This window comes from Pyxicephalus adspersus, chromosome 4, assembly GCF_032062135.1.
Source record: "Pyxicephalus adspersus chromosome 4, UCB_Pads_2.0, whole genome shotgun sequence".
NCBI classification, from domain to species: Eukaryota; Metazoa; Chordata; class Amphibia; order Anura; family Pyxicephalidae; genus Pyxicephalus; species Pyxicephalus adspersus.
The window spans coordinates 119,860,854-119,880,437 of record NC_092861.1 but is presented as its reverse complement, the minus strand read 5'-3'; the positions used below and the strand labels follow the sequence as shown (position 1 = coordinate 119,880,437).

At 40.0% G+C, this 19,584-nt stretch overlaps 1 protein-coding gene and 1 long non-coding RNA gene across 2 annotated transcripts; both read right to left on the bottom strand.

Annotated features, from left to right (window-relative positions):
- Positions 1-1,638: 1,638 nt before the first annotated feature.
- LOC140329290 (heme-binding protein 2-like) lies at positions 1,639-9,795 on the bottom strand. The gene is made up of 4 exons (XM_072409471.1): positions 9,617-9,795; positions 6,329-6,458; positions 3,727-3,895; positions 1,639-2,136 (listed from the first exon to the last, which is right to left on the bottom strand). The coding sequence occupies exons 1-4, from the start codon at positions 9,758-9,760 to the stop codon at positions 1,959-1,961; spliced, it is 621 nt and encodes a 206-aa protein (XP_072265572.1). The 5' UTR covers positions 9,761-9,795; the 3' UTR covers positions 1,639-1,958.
- Positions 9,796-14,023: 4,228 nt separating this feature from the next.
- LOC140329289 (uncharacterized) lies at positions 14,024-19,584 on the bottom strand. Its single transcript, XR_011920465.1, has 2 exons — positions 19,279-19,584; positions 14,024-14,581 (listed from the first exon to the last, which is right to left on the bottom strand). It is a non-coding gene; the product is annotated as an uncharacterized lncRNA (long non-coding RNA).

Genomic DNA, 19,584 nt, shown 5'->3' with positions numbered 1-19,584 from the left:
CGAGAAAGGCCTTTGTAAATTCTGCCAGTGAGACCGAATTATTGGGACCTGCAAGACCAATCAGGGAAGCGGACTTGTCAGCTCTGCTCCCGATTGCTGTTGCAGCCCTTTACTAGTTGTATGTGTTCTTGAATAGAGTTTTTCTATCCAGGAACACAGTGTGAGTCTCGCTGGCTGCACATGAATGAATGCAGCGTGAGAAAAACCAGAGGATTTTTCCCATGGCCGCGCTCATTTATAAACCCAAGCCACATGACTCTGAAAGGAGCAGTATCGCGGTTGAATTTATGAATGGAGCCGTGAGAATCCTCCTCTCAGTGAGAGATCCCCGGGCACTACAGGTTTGCCCTCATTCTGACCTGTAGTGCCAGGGGATCGCTCACTGACAGGAGGATTCCTCCTGGGTAATCCTCCTATAGTGATTTCCTGGATTTCCGATGGTTTCGCAAAAATTTGCGGACCCATCAGAACTTTGAGGAAATCCTGCACATGCGTTACATCATCAGTGGCCATCCAATACCCGAAGAAGATTGCTGACCTTTCAGAAGTCTGTTGTGGATTTGGCTGCAAAGATGTCAGCTTCCTCTGATCAAGGTGGCTGCACCATCAATGTAAGTCTGTGCCATAATCAACACATTTGCTGTGTATACATGATGAATATGGCAGAAACTCACCACCCACCAATGAGTATAACGCCTGTGCCACTTAGCTTTTAAATGCACAGCATGCCCAATTTTTGGTGTAAGGCACATCACTAAGTATTCATTTAAAATGATTGGACTACCCAAATGTAGTGAACGGCAACATGCTGTGTTTTTTTAAAAAGACTTTAACACTATCAGCAACATAGTTACTGATCTTACTTGTGAGGCTTTAATATAGTAAGGGTATACCACATATATATGTGCATGGCAGTATTTTTAAGTGATATTATTAGCACTCATTTGGGAGAATATATAATATATAATAATTAGGAGCCTACACATTGGATGATCTTGGTTTTGCAGTCTGAAACTACTTACTTTAGGTGATTGTCATTGAGTTTTGTTATTTATGAAATTGGGAAGACTTTCAGTCCTGTGCTGGGGGCGAGCAGAGGAGTTCTCATCTCATGCTGTTTGGTGACATCAATGTTTAAAAGCTGGAACTTTAGTTGTACCATTGAGGTCAAATTAATTCCCCCCATAGTACTCAGCAGGAGCCAAAAGTAGGGCATTGCAGCTGGAGTCCTTGGGGACTTTGATCTTCTGAGAATTGTCCAATAGAGACACATCATTTATAGCCAACTAAGAGATCATTCCCTTACTTTGCAAAATTCCTCTAATTTCCTTTATCATAGAAATCATAGAAATGATTAGAAATCTCCCCAAGTCGAATATTAAGAACTGAAACAATAGCTGAGTCTTGATGCTGGTGCTCTGTGCATTGCAATGCCACATTTTAAATACACTACAAGAGCACACAGCTAAGGCTGATATTGCTTCTCCTGCATAATAATGACTAATAATAATAATACTAATGATGGAAAAGCAGTGTGGTCACACTCTTATAGGATGTGGCTGGGGCTAAATACTAACAGCCAGTTTTTAATTTTAATGGGATCATGCAAAGGCATAAGAAAGCACAGACAGCCATAAAAAGGTGGAATACATCTTTTTAATATCTGGGTTTAGAGACTTACCATCAAAATTACAAAAAAAATATGCCTAAAAACAACATATTGTAAGCTAGAGACATTTAAACTAAGAAATGTCCATCTTCCTAATAATACAGAGTAAATTAATGTATTAGGGATTGAGGAGCGTTTCTTTAATGATGTTTTTTTTACTGCTAAAGTGTAGAAAATAATCAATAGCTTCTTACACACCAATTTTCTATTTTAGATTAGATTTCGAATACAGTCTCTGCATAAATATGCCAAACAAAGATGAATGGAAATAAAAACTTCTTCTCATTTACTAGTTCAGGGACTTGTACCAGACTTCATTGTGGCGGTTAAAAAATGTCAGGGGGTCATTGTAGGCTGCCGCCATTCCAAACTGAGTGTCATAAGCTAGACCAAGGGCAGTGAGCTCTTCAGAGAGAGCCTTCGAGTGCTTCTCATAATCAGATTTCATTGCATATCCACCAAATGATCTGTCACACATAATAACAAACATTTCATGTTAGACATTTTCAAACTAAACATCAAATACAACTAAAATAAATGCATTTCAATTACATTTACTGTGTTACTCCAGCCTAACCTACTTCTAAAGAGCTGGTGCCTATAGCAGCCAGTCATTGTTCATCTGATATAAAGTATATCTGTGTATCATGGTCAACAGCTCCACCTCTGCCCTATTTTTTCATCTTGATTAGCCAGGTCAGATGACTTCTGCACTTGACAATAGGAGTTCATTCATTCCCGATAGCCTGGGTATGTCAGGATCATACATTGCGCTGCACATGCCCTGCTCAGTGTGTTTTAAAGAAAAGATTGCACACAGGCAGGTAAGTTTGTTTTATTGCAGAATGGACATCACCTGTCCCCAAAAAAGAACCTGCCTGCTTGCAACTTTTTTTTTTTTTTAGTACCACTTCATTTAAAGTTTCCTTATAAACACCTTTGAAAAAGGATTCCACAGAACTGAAAATCCTCAGTGGGATATACAAAGCAGTTTAACACTAAAAAGACCTCTTCAGCTCTTTTCCAGGTTAGACTGTCTATAATGATGCAGAGAGCAGTGATTATAGGATGACAGGATGCTGCTCTCTGCACCATTAAAGTGGAAGTAAACTAGAAAAAAAAAAAACCTCACTCACCCTTACCTTTGCAGATCTGTCGATTCCTCTTGAGGTTTCCTAGATTGGGTCCCGTGTCATCCTGGAATCCTCCTTGATCCTGGCGCAGATAAAGCCATCATCTTCTTTGCATTTCTCCCGCCTTCTTCCTACATCTCCTGATCTCGCACTGTGCAGGCACAAGATTGGGTGACGAAGATAGGGGGGAAAAAAAGTGCCGATCACACTGCGTATGCATGTGATCTGCATTTTTTTATACCCCATTGAAGAAGCTCACGATCGGGGCATGCACAGAAGGAGCTAGAAGCTTCATGGAATGCGTGACATATGTATCCCGGGAGGCTATGTGCCAATATTCTGTCAGACAGGTTTTTTAAAGGGTTTTAAACCCACTCCCCAAAAAAGAAGGTCATTTTTACCTTATATAAAAGGGTTGTCTACCCTATTATGTAAGCTAAACATTTTAGTTTAGGTCAGTTTTAAACAGTAAACTAGGAGTACTGATAGTGCCCCTTGGGAGGCAGTCCATAATCCAGAAAAAAAGCAAAGCAATTCATAGGAAGTGCAGAGTAATTTATTGTATGGGATTATGTACATTCCAGATCAGAGTTTATAGAAGACAACATTCTAAATGAATGTTAGATGTGTATGTAGGAGCATGTATTCATTTAGAGCTGTATAGGCTTTCAATGGTGGTACACAATTAGGCAAGGTTTGATAAATACTTACCTTTACACAATAGGCTCATTTAAATAATAATAGCAATTCCCATCCATGAAAATAACAAAAAAAAACCTAGCTAGTATTTAACTGAAATAATAGTTTTACTTTTCTCTGTTGTATAACTTGCAACATTGACTACATAGGAATATTTGATTACAAAAATGCATTTTTCCTTCCTAAAAAAACTTTGTATACATTCATTCTTTTAAGCTCGCATACCTGACATAATAGGATGTTGGAGGAAAGCTTTCTAGAACAAGAGAAGGATCGTTAGGTGTTGGGAGATTCACCAATGCCGACGGCAAGAAGATAGACATGGTGGAATTATTGGTGGAGTCCAATATTGGTACGGTGACACGAACAGGAACATTCATTTTTATAGATATACCTTTTAGAGAAGAAAAGAGGAAAAACTGAACACATTGTACAAAACCTTTATAAAAAAAATTAATCATGTGCCAGTTCATTCCATGAACACAAGATAGCAAATCCCAATCCAGAAGCTTTGTGCCTGCAGGCTTTAAGCCTAATTGTCAGCTTTCTGAATGGTTGACGCTAAATTCTTTCTCTTAACCAGTTATCCAGATTATCAGCACCCAGCTCTAAAAGCCTTTACTGTTGCTTATCTTTAACAAACAAGTACAGCACAATATATCTGCATTGTTTAAATGCCCTAAAAGTTAAAACCTTTTACAAAATCAAATACTTATAATGTTTGTTTTTGTTTTCAGATGGCAAAAGGTGGAGAATTTGTTCAGGTCACATAATTGCAATGCCTGTTCTCCACTCTGCATGGCTTGGATCAGCGTCTGGGACTATACAGCAGCTCATCATGCGTCACTATGTGGTACTAATTTACCATAATCTAACAAGCACAATTGGAAACAGTTTTTAGGAAACAGACCGTATTTACTGGCCTAGTGTAGGCATGACGTGCAATCTATATAACTAATGTTTGCACAAGTTGGGAAATAAATGCAATACAGTCTACCTCTGCACAGAGTACAGAGTACAGTGTACCTCTGCACAGAGTGGATATACAGACATTATCAGCCTAAATATAGGGACGATCTGCAATGGAAAAAAATGCTGCACACAGATCCAATTACTTTGCAGTTACAGTAAAGCTCACAGCAGCATTAGGGAATCTGTTAAGCTGCATTAATGGAGATTTGAAAAGGTTTATGTCAGATAGTATTACTAAGTCAGTGTCTGTCTTTGCTGGAATTATATCCGCATGTATACGATACAAAAAAGATCAATAATTATGTTTGTTGTTAACTGTATATCATTAATTATGTTAATGTTGTATGTAATTCCGCGGGGGCTATTATGTACTAATGGCTCCTACTAGAATTGTTTAAAAAGACCCTGTAAATAATAAAATAGATTTAAATGGTTTAGGTATTTATTATAAATAATGATTATTCATTACCTTTTCTTTGTTACTAAACTGTATGGCACCATCTTTCCCAGTTTGAATCCAATAATAATTGTCCTTCCTTTACCTGATGTATTTCTATGTCCCTCTTCCTACCATCCCCTACCCTGCTATATGTCATGTAAGAGCTCTAGGCCTTTCCTTTAGTCCGTAGAGACAAAACCTCACTCTGTTCATCACAGGGGAGAACTTCAAGCAGAAGAGAGGCAGAACTCTTAGATAAGAGTTACAAAAAATGGAGCCACAGTGACAATTAAGCCCATTTATTATCCAATACCCTCTAAAGTTTGTTGCTGACATATTGTCTGTGTCAATTTTGACCGTTACTAAAATCAGGGATTTGATGTCTAACTTCATCTACTTTGGTTTGTTTCTTTTATCGATTGTTTTAATTTCCATTTCTCTTGTTTCTTCCCTTGTAGATTTATCATTCGGGCACAATAAGTGGACCTTCCCCATCACAACATGTATATGTTCTCTGTGAACCTTCATGTACAATACTAACAATAATCAGTTTCTGGAAATACTGCTTATGCCTAAATTAGTGCTAGTCATTACTTAGTATATCAGAGAGGATTGATGAACAATGTACATGCATTGGATTTTTGCCCAACATTCGTCCGTCTGGACCCTAGCAGAGAGTAGCTCGATATTTCCCAACAATATGCTTGTAAGTCATCGGTTATCATGTTTTATCTGTATGCTGTCAGGTATATATGCCAGTCTAATTTTATTTAAAGCTGCTTTAAAGTCCAAATACAGCCAATATTTGTTGTGTGTATGTCAATTCCAGTCCCTTTGGCCCCCTGACACACTAAAGCCACATACACACATGCAATAATAGTCGTTGGAAAGGATCTTTCACGTTTCTTTCCAACGACTGGCACTGCACAATGCATGAACGAGTTCTGTACATACAGCACCATTCTGCTCTATGGAGAGGGGAGGGGGAGAACGATGGAGCGGCACCCTGCTGCACGCTTTCCCCCGTCCCTTGCTTTAGGATTGTTAGTCGTCCATCGTCTGTGGATCCGCCGGGACAGTTGTTCGGACAATCGATGACTGGCGCTGTACACACACCAGATTCTCGACCAATATCGGCCCTGAGTCAATTATAGAGCGAGAACCGCTGGACGTGTGTATGTAGCTTAAGTGTTCCCTAAACAGTAAGCAAACAAACATGATCAAGGTTTTGAACCTACCCCAAAATTTTTGAAAATGAAATTGCATTACTTTAAAGAATTATGACTTAATTTAACTATAGAACATTTTTCAAATCCACTTAGTTTATAAGTACAAGAAAGGGACAGTGCCAGCTGCTTGTCTTACAGTAAAAAGATGGATAATTCCAATGCACACTACAATATTATACTGAAATACCTTCTGAATTCTCTCCACTAAGGTATTTAAAAAGTCGCCTAAAGCTTTTCATTATTCCTATGCCCATGACATCCGTGTCTAGGTATGTTGTCACCCAGTTTGTTGATTCATAACTTCTGAGCTCAAATGTCTGAAAGACAAAACAGAAATAATACATTACAGACATGAAAGTTTGGCACTTTGGCTTGTATACATGCTGTAACTGCTGGTGACTCATGCTTTAGTACAGGGGTGTCAAACTCTGGCCCGCAATCTCCTTTTTTTTGGCCCCCAAAGGAATCCTAAATATAAAATGGCAGCTGGCCCGCCACTGCTACTAAAATTCCCGGCATCATTCGCTCTCTGCCTATGGGACTGTTTTATAGATGACAGGAATTGTAGTAGCGGTGCTATTTCAGTTTCAAGTTTGGCCGGCGAATGTCTAAGTTTTTAATTTTGGCCCACTGTGTATTTGAGTTTGACACTCCTGCTTTAGTATGTTTTGAAAGCTATTTGTGATATTTTTCTGTGTCTGTGTTATGTATACCATGTGTCTGAGGTTTTTTAATTTCACAAGGCTTCCATCTTGGACAAGAACATTCCTTTAAGGGGGTAATAAATACATGCACAATGCCTTGAAGAAGCTATTTTTACATACCTGTCTGTCATACCATGAGCTGAAACTTCATTCTGTAACTTTCTGGTTCTGATCTAAATCCTCCAGCTGGTGGAATAGGGTGTCCCGTCTTTGGCCACTGAGTTACCTCCTTCTGACTTCTCATCACTGCAGGTCACAATAGTGATGTAGGGATCAGTCGAAGGAACCACAGTTGCCAGCGGCTAACACACTATTCTGCACACCTGGAAGTGTGGAATCAGACCAGCAACAGGAGTTTTATTACAGAAAGCAGAATTAGAAAATGGGTCAATAGACAGTTATGCTTTACGGTCTCATTCAGAGGTCATTCTGAAATTCTTAAAAATGTTCATGACCTGCAGTTGACCTTCTGACCTGCAAACTGAAATAGGGTGATCAAAACTGTTTTTTTTTTTTTTTCATTTTTTTAGTTTTTTAGATGTGCTTGGTTGTTCTAGATTTTCAACAGTTTCATATTTATTTAGATCTTTCATAAATTTGTCCAAAGTAACCGCATGGCATTGCCATCTACCCCTAGACAAATTTTACCTAAAATGTTTAAAACTAGTAACAGACGAGATTACTTTTTTGCCTAAGTGTTAAAAACAGAAAAGTGTGCTGTGTACTTACAGTTAACTTGAGGTTTTAGGTTTGTGCATCTAAAGCTGAACTACTGGTTAAGTGGTGTGAGGGTTTTCTTACAATTAGAAAAATCCCAGAACTAAGAGAGGGGAACTAAAGGGCTTTGAAGGAGGTAGGATGGCTATTGGTCTTTTTGGGCTTTAGAGCAGAAAAGAGGAGCTCTTGGGTTCCTACCACCCTATTGTACTTACCAAGCTGTCCAATCATTAGTGACCAGGGGCTTTGCTTTTTGCAGAGCTATAGGTCAGACTCATTAGTGGCTGTGTCTGACCTCTAAAGCTGCTGGCAGGGGACTGGCTTTTTGGTACTGGAAAACTTTGCACATCTATTGTCTTTATCCATCTGGAATGTATTTAGGAGAATTACACTGAAGTTTCAGTTGGGCTTTAATTATAAAACATGTTTGGAATTAAGCTAACTATATATACAACTGCTAATAAGGCTTACAACAATTTTAATAAAAAAGCTCTTATCCAAATATATTTTCCAAATCCAGACCTTATTGGAACTTGCAAAAGGTTTGATTAAAAGTCTACTTGGGTGACTAAGCGCCTAGTGCTAATGTAAAGGGATTTTATGTAACACTGTGATAGAGGCGTCCTGGGGTGACTTTGTTTGGCACAGTAAGAACAAGTTGTTTCTTTGTTTCTGGATCAGTGGGCCAAGAAAGGATTAAGCATAGGCCACCACTTGACTCCAACCGCAAAATCAGTAGATCAAACAAGCACATTCATTGAGAACATCTTCGGGCACTAGAGGTTAAATTTCATTGATCAGCGCAGCCAGAAATCTTCTTTTTTTTTTTTCCAAATTCAAGCTCGATCGGCAAATTTACACCGGAGTCAATTTCGGTAAGCGAGAACAGCCGAATTCGCCGCCAGATTGAGTTTTAAAAACTCGCTCACTCATCCCTAGTAGAAATTTCAATAGTTAGAAATGTTCACAACTAAAAGTGCCTTTCATATGTTCTCAACTTTCTAAAAAGTAACTTTTTCACCAATGCAACCAGAACATGAAAGCAAACATTGTTAATAAGAAGACAGAAAGCATCCAAAAAGATTTTTGACTGCGGGAGGGTAGATCAGGTCAGGTTCTTTGTGAAACCAGGGATCTTATGAACACTACCAATTGTTGAGCCAATAAATACTAATAAAAATATAAAAATGTAAAAGTTTTATATTTTCTAAGTGTATTTAATGGAGCAACTGGTAGTGTTCAAAAGATCTCTGGTTTCAAGAAGAAGTTCATATTTTTTTTTTATAGTCCCTAGATGAAGACAGTAGTAGTGGTTAAGCAGGACACTTGGTCAGGGCTGATACCACTCAGTTCACCAAAATCCTGTGTGTTATCACTTGTGGGCCCACAATAAGAAATTAAAAGCTGAGAACATTTCTGGCATATCAACAAGTACTTTTCTGTATCTGCAGGGATAAAATGCAAGAAACAATCTCATATTGCAAAAATATACAGTATATGTTTTTGATTTTATTCTGCATTGATCCATTGGGCTGGATCTCCAATGATCATAACACATGGCCATTGTTTCCTACTGAGGATGTTGGGGAGCCTTCTGCTCATCTCCCCTTTTTTACAGATTAGAACATCCTTGTCCATACAGAATTCATGCCTTTTACTGTAGCTGGAAACCATCACTAACAATTATTGGTTGTCTGTACATGGATACATAAAATAATTCAGCTGACAGATAAAGTAAATAGTAGATCACCATCACAATCACTAAATCTGACCTTTAGGTAGCAGATAAAGATTCTAGTAACTCTTTAACCTAAGAGATTTAACTCTTCATTCTCAGAAATCCAATATTTGTCAATCAATTTGGCATTTAAAAGGCATTTATTAAAAGTTTAAACAGGTTATTGCTGAAGTTGCTATACTTTATCAATGTAAAAAAGCTAAAAGCTATTTGTCAAAATACAATAAAATTACATAAAATGTATGTAAACATTTTGTTTTTGTAAAATGTAAAAAAAAACACATTTTGGTTTTTTATATAATAAAAAGAGACTTACATTGTATCTCCTCAGCACTTGATACCTGGGGCATTCATATGAGCCGCAAAATGGTGGTGGGCCTTCAATTCTATTTTCTTCAGCTATCACTTGGGTAGCACACAAGGAGAACAAGCTCAGGACAAGCAGACACAAGCAAGCCATGTCTGCTCTTACAAAGTCCAGAGATTACTAGGGGGGAGGGAGTGCAAACTGGCTGATATGTACTGGGTGCTGGGGAGGGACTCAAACTCCTCACTACAACGGAAGCAACATTTAAATTCTAATTTCTGATTCCTCTTTTACCAGGAGTTTTGCTTATGTTTATTAGTTTTCATATATGTCATTTTGTTTACTTGAAAGAACACATATGTTTTTATAAGTTTGAACTTTTTCAGATGAGAAAGAAGGACATCTTTTAGCACAAAAAGTGACCCCCAATAACACAATGTATGTAAGCAAAAGGCACACCTCTGCCAGGAGCCCCTAGGTGTGCAAACTATAAAGAAATAATATGCACAAAGTGATTGGATGAACCCAAAGTGCATTTTCATTATTACTTTTAGGCTAAACATTTATAAATCCTAAAAGGTCTGGATGGTGTAATGCTTTCACTAATCAAATACATACATACACATTCGGAACCTACACAGATCTGGGGAACTGGGGTCTGCTCTCTTCTATATATTATAGACATCTGCAGAGTTGAGACCCACTAAAAAAGTAAGGAGGGGCCCCTGCCAAAACATACAGCATTTCTGGCACAATGGAACATTTTTTTTATATTCTCATAAGTTCTCATATATAGTAGCACGGTGGCTCAAAGGATAGCACTCTGGCATTTGCAGTGCTAGGTCCCAGGTTTGAATCTCGGCCAGGACACTATCTGCATAAAGTTTGCAGGTTCTCCCTGTGTTTTACTCCGGTTTCCTCCCACATTCCAAAAACATGCAGTTAGGTTATTTGGCACAAAAATTGACCTTAGACTGTCCTAAAGACATATGACTATGGTAAGGACATTAGATTGTGCGTGACAGTTAGTAACATGACTATGAAACCTTGTAAAGTGCTGTGTAATATGTTGGCATTATACTGTGTAATATTATAGCAAATAAAAACATATATGGCATTTTGGAGGTATATCACTGGGGGGGGGTTCTTCCGGTCCTTTGGTAGGCCAGTCTGACCCAGGGCATTCAGCCACTAGGGACTATCTCTGTCGTTTGGAAGAAATGGACAAATCAAATGCTTAATCAAAATCAATGCTTAATCAAAATCAAAGTATCAGACTAATGTTGTCACTTCTGATGGCTGAACACCACATCAATAAAGCTATTGGAAGGTGAATGTGCAGCTGATGTGGCTGCCACCAATTAAATCTTTTCACTACCAAAGTAAAACACATTATAACAGCATGCACTACCCATCCTTGCGTAGGTAATATTGGATATAGAGATGTTCTGCTACCCTGGCATGTGCCTAAATCCACAAATCTTCCTTTTTGTATAAAACAATATTATGTACAGTTAAATTTTTCTTTCTGAACTAATATGTAAAGAAGAACAATACGAGGAGAAATATATGTCTTACAGTTGTCATTCATAGTCACAAAGAATATGTAATGAAGGTTTTGTTTTGAAATATGGACACTATCTTTGCAATGATCTCATGTCTCCTGTACATTGACCGTGTGTAAATTATGTTGGAAGTTGTACTTTGTTCCAATTTGGGTGCTTGTTGTACTCTCATAACAAAGGAGCCAAAGAAATCTAAATATCTAGTATATAGCTTAATGGCAAAAACTAATGCACAAAGTCAAGCAGACAACACAACACCAAATCCAAATTATTATATATGTAAAGCATTTTAACAGAACTAGAATAGTTACTAGAATTTGTAGTATGAGCCATCTCTGATCCCCTTCACAGCAACATCCAGGCTGTAAAATTAAAGGTCAGCAGTATGGGTCAATCGGACATTATTTTGCATGCTTGAGCATTGTCTTGCAACAATGTAGTCTGTAAAGGGGGCCCAGGATTTAGGATAAGCAGTAAGGTGGGATACCAGGCTCTGAAGATCATATAGCAGGTAGAATGGTTCTCATATATGTAGTTTAGATTGGGAGGGACAGCTAGTGACATAACTATGAACTTTGTAAAGTGCTGTGTAATATATCGGTGCTATATACTGTGTAATAATAAAATTCAGATAAATGTGAATAGCTTCTATATCTTTACAGTGATCATCAGCTTACATATAGTAGGCCTTATATCTGGCTCCTGATGTCATTAAATGACCACTTATACCAGCGGTCGCCAACTGGTGGTCTGCGGCTCTGGCCGGTGCACCCGAGTGGGGTCAGGAGAAGGACCCCGCCGGGGGGTCGCACTGGCCAGAGCCATGGACCACGTCTCCCGTGCGCGCAAATTCCTGGCTCAGGGAAGTGGGCGGGCTGTGTTTCACGACACAACCCACTCTCCCATTGCAGGCTCAGATTTGCGATGGCAGACTGGTCAGGTTATGGTGTTATGACATCACTATGGGAGAGGTTCCTCCCCTTTTAATTGACAACCGGTTCCCCGCTCATGCGCGGTCAGGAGACAGGGATTTTAGTGGTCCGCGAGACCAAAAAGGTTGGCGACCGCTGACTTATACTATTCATATAACAACATTAGCTTTCATTGGCCTTAGACTTACTGTAGGATATGGTAACTATAGGACACTGTGCAAAAATATTGGTTGGTGATTGGAGTCATGCTGTAGAAGACAATCAGAGACTGAAGACTTGATGAATAACCAATTGGGAATGACTGCTATGCACTCCTATGGGAACGAGTGCAGTGGAGGTGCCAATCACTCATTCTCCCCTCTCCATAGAACAGAATTGCATTGTGTGTACAGCGCTAGTTTGTAATGTCTGTGACTGTGAACAATCACAAAAAAAAAATTTGCAGTGGCAGTCATGTCTGTAGTACATGAAAGGAAGGGGATACGTTTGCATCCTGGCATTTTTTTTACCATACTAAGGAAAAAATATTGAATCTAATTATGAAAATCAGGATTTGATTTTTAAATATACTGATTTATTTTTCCAAAAAATGCTACACCAAGATTAACCCAGTCTTGGGAGAAGATATGAGTATTGACCTCAGCATCAACTAGGCACCCTCTATCTGACTACAACATGATTTCAAGTAGTGTTATCAGAGAAGTATAAAGAATACCCTTAGTTTTAATTCTAAATCCATAAATTCATATGTCATAATATAAAGCAAAAGCAAATAAATTAAAATGAATCACCTTTAATTACCTAAAATCTTAAAAACTGTCCTTGAGCTTCAGGCACAATACTTTGCCTAGGCTGAGCTAATGATATCAGTTTGGCTAGAGCCGCAGACCATGTCCCCTGTACGGATCGCTGGCTCAGAGAAGTGCCTGGGTTGTGTGGGTCTCTTGACACAACCCACCCACTCTCCCATCGCAGGTCTGAGCCTGAGTCGGTGGGTTCTGACATCATGACGACTCTAAAGGGGAAGTTTCTTAATTTAGTGATCCGCTGTTCGACGTAAATTTAGTGGTCTGCCGGTCCGAAAAGGTTGGCGACCACTGATATAAAACATCAGTTAGGGCTAACTAACATGGGTGCTGCACAGCAATGAGATACTACTTAACTAAATACATCAGTGCAACTCTTTTACAAACTGAGAAGCTTTAAAGAAAAAAAATGTTTATTTAGGTTTTGTTTATAGGGTGTCTATCTTCTTTCTTCCACATATTCTGATCTTTGGCTATCTTAATTGGCTGGGCTAGGATGATGTAACTCCCGCAGTTTATCCAGTCCTAACCCCACAGTGGAATCCAGGATGTGCAGGGCATCAAGGCAATCAATGCATGCACAGCTCAGTGCATTTTGCTAAATGGGACCGGGATCAAGCAAACAAGACAACCTATTGCAGAAGGGACATCTCCTGTCCCGTCTTCTGTACTGTCCTTGTCTCTTGCAATAAAACCCTGCCTGATGGCATATTTGTAAAGTGGAATTTTATTTCCACTTTAAAGCAACTCCATGGCATCTGAAAACACCATGCGTTTAACCTCTTTCAATGTCTTTTAACCTCTTTGCAATGTATGTTTACTCCTGATGGTTTGCAGTTACCTTTATGCCCTTTATATTTAGAGATATGACCAGCAATGTTAGAATATAAGAACAAAAAAACAAGCACTTCACTGTACTCAGCAATATTTGGCTTAGTGTCTATTAGGGCAAGGTTCTACTGAAATTGCATACCTGTAATATTGTGCAATGTGAACTGTTGGTATTTTGCTATACTGTTACAAAAGTAATGTATATTGCTCACAGGTTACTGCTTTGAATGATGTAATCTGCAAAAGTGAGGGCTTCTAATAAATATTACATTCCAGTGACACTACTGTACAGATTTTGTTTATTTCAAAAACATCTTGTTCTGCAACCATAAATAACAGAGAAGCTTACATTCAGTACAGAACTGAAAGTGAACCTGTCACCTGTATTAAATGTGAACTTTAGGCAGGTAGCTTTCATTGTGATGGAATATGATGATCAAAGTGCCTGTATACCACACTCCAAAAAAAAACTGTTATGTTTCAATAGGTATGTTGTAAGAATTGCATATTTACTAAGAAAGTTGCTTATAATATACCACAGTCATTCACAATCATTGATGAAAAAAAGGAATATTCCTTTCCCAGTTTATGTAACAAAACCCAAGAAAAGATCTCATCCATATGATCAAAACAGGATTTAATGCAGAATATATTAGGATTCTTTGGGGCTCTTCTCAGCTGATTTTTCATATGGTTTAAAAAATCCAGCAAGTTTTTTAGACAAAGGTATGTAGGTGTCATTGTAAATAAATTTGGCAGAATATACTTCCTTGCCTTCTAATATTTCTTGATCCAACTCATCCAACTCATCCAACTCTGTGTCTTTTGAACTTTTATTATCTGCAAAGAGGAAAAGATGTTTATAGAAAGTCTTGTAGATGTGACACAATTTTAAAGTACATAGGGTTCATTATTACATGCTTTCAGCCAAGATTCAACCAAAATTATTTCACATTGGATTTATTTACCCACAGTATGATTCATAAGTGAAAGGGATTTACACATTTTCTCATTAAAGTAGGAAGCCAGATTTTCAGACAAGGGCATGATGGATGAATGACATGCATTATTCTTCCTTTGATTACCCATTTTGGGGATCTTCTTCCTAGCACTTTATGCTCTGCAGCCATCCAGAGTTAGTGGCCTGCCCAATCGGAAATGCACGGTCACACAGTTTGCAATGCAATAAGGAGATAGCGTAATGTCTTTTTTTTTTTTAAATGAACCTGTGATTTTCTAGAGCATGATAAATAAATATATTTAGGGATGTGGCACTTTTGTCATAAATAAAAGACTATTATGCTGAAAAATATAGGATATCTTTATATTGAGAACAATAAAGCAATAGGTTCTATTTAAAGCAGAACTAAAGTTCTAATTCTAAATATCCACCATCAGCAGGTCAAAATTGTAGAAATATATTGTATATTGTGGAAAGGCGTAGGTAAAACGGTCAGGTGAGTATTTTGGGTTTTTGGCTTTAATACCATCCTTCCCAACAGCATCAACTTCCTTTCCTTGCTGTATCAAGCCGGAAAATTGCACCCTGTGTAAGTCTTACACAAGACTAAGGATTGGGAAGGGGAGTAAGGCTATGTCTGCATGTCAGATAATTCTCGTCCGATAATTGCCTCAGGACTGATATCCGTCGAGAATCTGGCGTGTGTACAGCGCTTGTTGCTCTGACGACTATCCTGGCTACAGACGAAGAACAATCGTAATGAAAGTGAAGGGGGGAGAATGCAGCGGGGTGCCGCTCGTTCGTTTCTCCCCCTACATACAGCAGAACGGTACTGTTTGTACAGTGCTCCTTCATGCATCTTTCAGACTTTTGTCGTTGTAAAGGATTGTGAGAGATCCTTTCCAATGACAATTTTTGCATGTGTGTAGCCAGCCTTAATTACATGCCCCTGCATGCCCAGAAGTATTAAGGAATTTCCTGGCATTTACCATCTCCTCATGGCTAGGTGGAATAATGCCTGAGCTGCTGGTTAAGGAGAGAGTTAAAAAAGGAGTGCTTTGCCTGGATGGATAAATTTAAGATGTTCAAAAATTTCAGGATCCGGAACATAGAGGTTATTGTTGCTCATTTGTTCATTCACCTTGCTCTAATGCAGGAACACGATATTCCTGCTGCAATGCTGGGGAGCCCTTGTATACTGCATGTAGAACATGGGACACATATGGGGCCAACCCCTAAATTCTTTATTCTGACTACTGGCTTCAATCAATGCTTCTAAAAAAGTACACAGATCAGGATAAACTCAGAGGCCATATCTGCAGTTATTTTGAGTCAGTGACTGGAAGCCCGAGAAGAGGCTTGAAGTGGAAGTAAACCCACACAGGGCACTGCCCATTTCTTCACTTTCTGTAGGCGATCTTTGGCTATCTTGATTGGCTGGGCTGGGATAATGTAACGTCCATGCAGGAGTTCATTCATTTCCAGCACATGTAGGGGAAGCCAGGATTTCCAGGTAAAGCTGAAGGTGAACATGGGCAGCTCAGCTTTTTGCCAGATACCCAGAGTGATCAGACAGATAGGAAAGAATATTGAAGAAGGAACGTGGCCTGAAAAAGAAAGCATAAGACCTGCCTGGTTGTGTGATTTGAAATTTGGAACTTTAATTCCACTTTAACTGTCAAGCAGCTAGCATTTTTGAGAAGGAGACCTCATCAATGGCAGCCTCTTGGGGATCTCATAACAGATTTCTTTTTATTGTATTTTCCCCAGAAATGTTTTTAAGCCGTGTGGGAAGAAGCTGGAGGCGGGTGGTGTATTGAACTGTATTGAAACCCAACTTTTTTACTAACCACCCAAAAGTAGCCATGGGATTACTGAAAAGTGCCGGCTAAAAGTAGCTGGGAAGAACACTGCTTTTAATTTAGAGCAGAAATAGGTTAAAAAAATCACACACTTTTAGTCCATCAGATCATTCGATGGTGCTGGACCTTTCTACAATCCGCTCCAGAGTCGTCCTAGAATTCTTCTTTATTCATGTGAAGAGGAAGTGCCCGGCGCCGCCATCTTCTGTGTCCTCTGGCTTTGTCACCCAATCTCGCACTTTGCAGGTACTCTTTCCCTTAGTGGAAAAATCCCCCTTCTGTGCATGGCCAAGAGCAGCCAAGAGCAGCCAAGAGCCTCACGGGATGCATGATGTAGGTATCCCAGGAGGCTCTGCACTCCCATTTAGTCTTGATAGCCGTGGCAATCAATACTCAAAAGGGCGGTGCTGAACCTTTTTTTTTAAATACCCTTTTATGTAAAGTAAAAAAGTTAAGTTTAGGTCAAAGAATTTTTACTTTTGTTTGTGTTTTTGTTAGAAGGATTTTGTCTCACTTCCTGTTCTTGTAGCATTTTTTTATTTTTTTTACCAGACAGAAAAAATTTCCCCAAGGAGCCCCAGACTGCAGTAAAAGCTGACAAGAGTCCTAACCTTCCCCATCAAAAACTTTTAGGTACAGATACACACTGAAGCTGAAGTCCAGGTAAATTAAACACACAAAAAATGTACCTGAGGGCTGTTATATGTATGATTGTACATCCTGTCCTGAGGTTTTCTCAGCACTTGCCTTCCCCCCCCCCCCATAGAACTGAACAGCATTGTGTGCACAGCCCTCGTTTGTTCTCCTGACACGGAGAACGATCAGAAAAGACCTTTACCAGGGCTGGGCTAAAGAAGAAGTGTTGTGATGTCACTTCCTATATAAACATAATATGTATGCATTGTTCTGTGTTTACAGGAATTCTGAATTACACTGTGCTTGCTCAGTGGCGCTCACAATCTGATGATCATACGACAGTCATATGTCATTACAGCGTAAATCTGGAGTCGGCAAACTCCGGCCTTTAGGCCAGATACGGCCTAGCCGGTAGTTTGTTCCGGCCTATAGCCCCCTGGCCATTCCGGACGGCAACCCACGGCTCCGGAGCGTTAGGAACTACCAGAGCTGCTGGAGCCCCAGAGCTCTGGTGATGCCTCCTTGCTGTTGCTCCCCTATTTACCGCGGCCGGCATTGATACTTACACCGCCGCGGTAAATAGGGAAAGCTCCCTGAAGGGAATACCCTCTCCTCCACAAGGCATACGGAGAGGGATTTCACTTCCAAGGGCATTCCCTGGTCCGACCTAGTGTGCTCCCCCCCACCCCTGAAATGGCCTAGTGGCCATAAAAGTTTGCCGACCCCTGGCGTAAATAAACCCAAAACAAATATAAAAACACTTACCTTTAATCCCGCAGATCAGTCTGTCCGTCTGGAAGTTTTTTTAATCAGGTCTCATGTCCTCCTGGTATCCATCTTTAGCCGGGGGCAGGGGGAATGTCCGGCGCCAACATCATCTTCTCTCTTCTTCCAGCATCACTTAATCTCGCACTGAGCAGGCACTAGATCGGGTGACGTAGACTGTGAAAAAAATTGACGATCTCACTGCACATGCGTGAAATTGGTAATTTTTTTTTACTTTTGATGAAAAGGTTCCTTCTGCGCATGCCTGGGATCAGAGCATGCACAGGAGGAGCAGCCAGATTCCTGGGTTGCGTGACGCTGCGGAGATCAAGACTCAAAGGGGCAGTACTGTACCCTTTTTTTTTGCAGGAACAGACTACATCTAATAGTCATTTGTTCCTAGTGACAGCCACATCTTACGTGTCATCACCTCCTTAATAAACTCTCTCCATTGCTGGAGCAGAAACTCATCAATTCTGCTGCCGGGTTTAACGCCAGCCCTGACAACTGGCGGCCCCAGTGCTGTAGTCCACCAGGGTCCCTGTGCAGCCCACTGTGACCCAAAGGTCTAAAGTACAGCCGGCCACACTTGTGGGCTACATTTTGGGCACCAGGGACTTAGATGAACAGGCACTAGTCTAGCCCCCATTGGGGAGAGTCTACAAGTCTTTTGCACTAAAAGAGAAAGTAAACCCAAAACTACCCAAAACAAAAAACTCACAGTTACCTTCAATCCCACCGAGCAGTCGATCCAGAGGTTCCATCGGGTCCCCCGCCATCCCAGTATTCATCTTTGAGGCGGCACGCCAGGTGCCTCCATCTTCGCCTCTTCTTCTGGGATCTTCCTCCTACGTCACCCAACACAGGTATGAGATCAGGTGACGTGGATTGGGAAAAAACTTGACGATCTCACGAATGATCATTCGTGAGATCGGCAATTTTTTCCTTTTGATGAAAGGGCTCCCAAAGAGGACCCAAGAGCCTCCCGGGATGCATGACGTAGGTATACAGGAGGCTCTGCACTCTCATTCATTCTCAATCACCTAGAGGATTGAGAATTAAGGGGGAAGTGCTGCATTTTTTATTTAACTTTTTTTAATATAAACAAAAAGAATTTTTACCTTACATAAAAGGGTTGTCTACCCTTTTATGTAAATTGAAAATTCTGAGTTTAGGTACGCTTTAGGATGTTTCAAATGAATGAAAAATGAATGAAGGACAAATGTTTAAACCACGTGACAGTGCCCAGAAATCAGCAGCAGGAACCATGCATAAGCAGCTATACGTCTTCTAGACACTAGGTGGCGCCTCACCATTTTTTGTGCTTTCAGTCTCATCCTTCGTAAAAAAGTATCCGTAAGCGATGCCGCCGATGACCAACCAGGAGCTGACAGCATAGGTTAACGCTAGCCGGGTTTTCCATCGTTGTTTTGGATCAAACTTCTTCACAGGCTTCCAGGCCAGCAATCGGAAAAAGTTTGTAAGCCTTACCATCGCAGGACACCGGACCACGGTAAAAGTGAAGGGCGCAAGGACCTTGCTGACGTTCGGTCAGGTGACACCGAGCCATGTGACCAGGCTTAGAATGCGAATTGACCTTTGTCACGTGACATTCATAA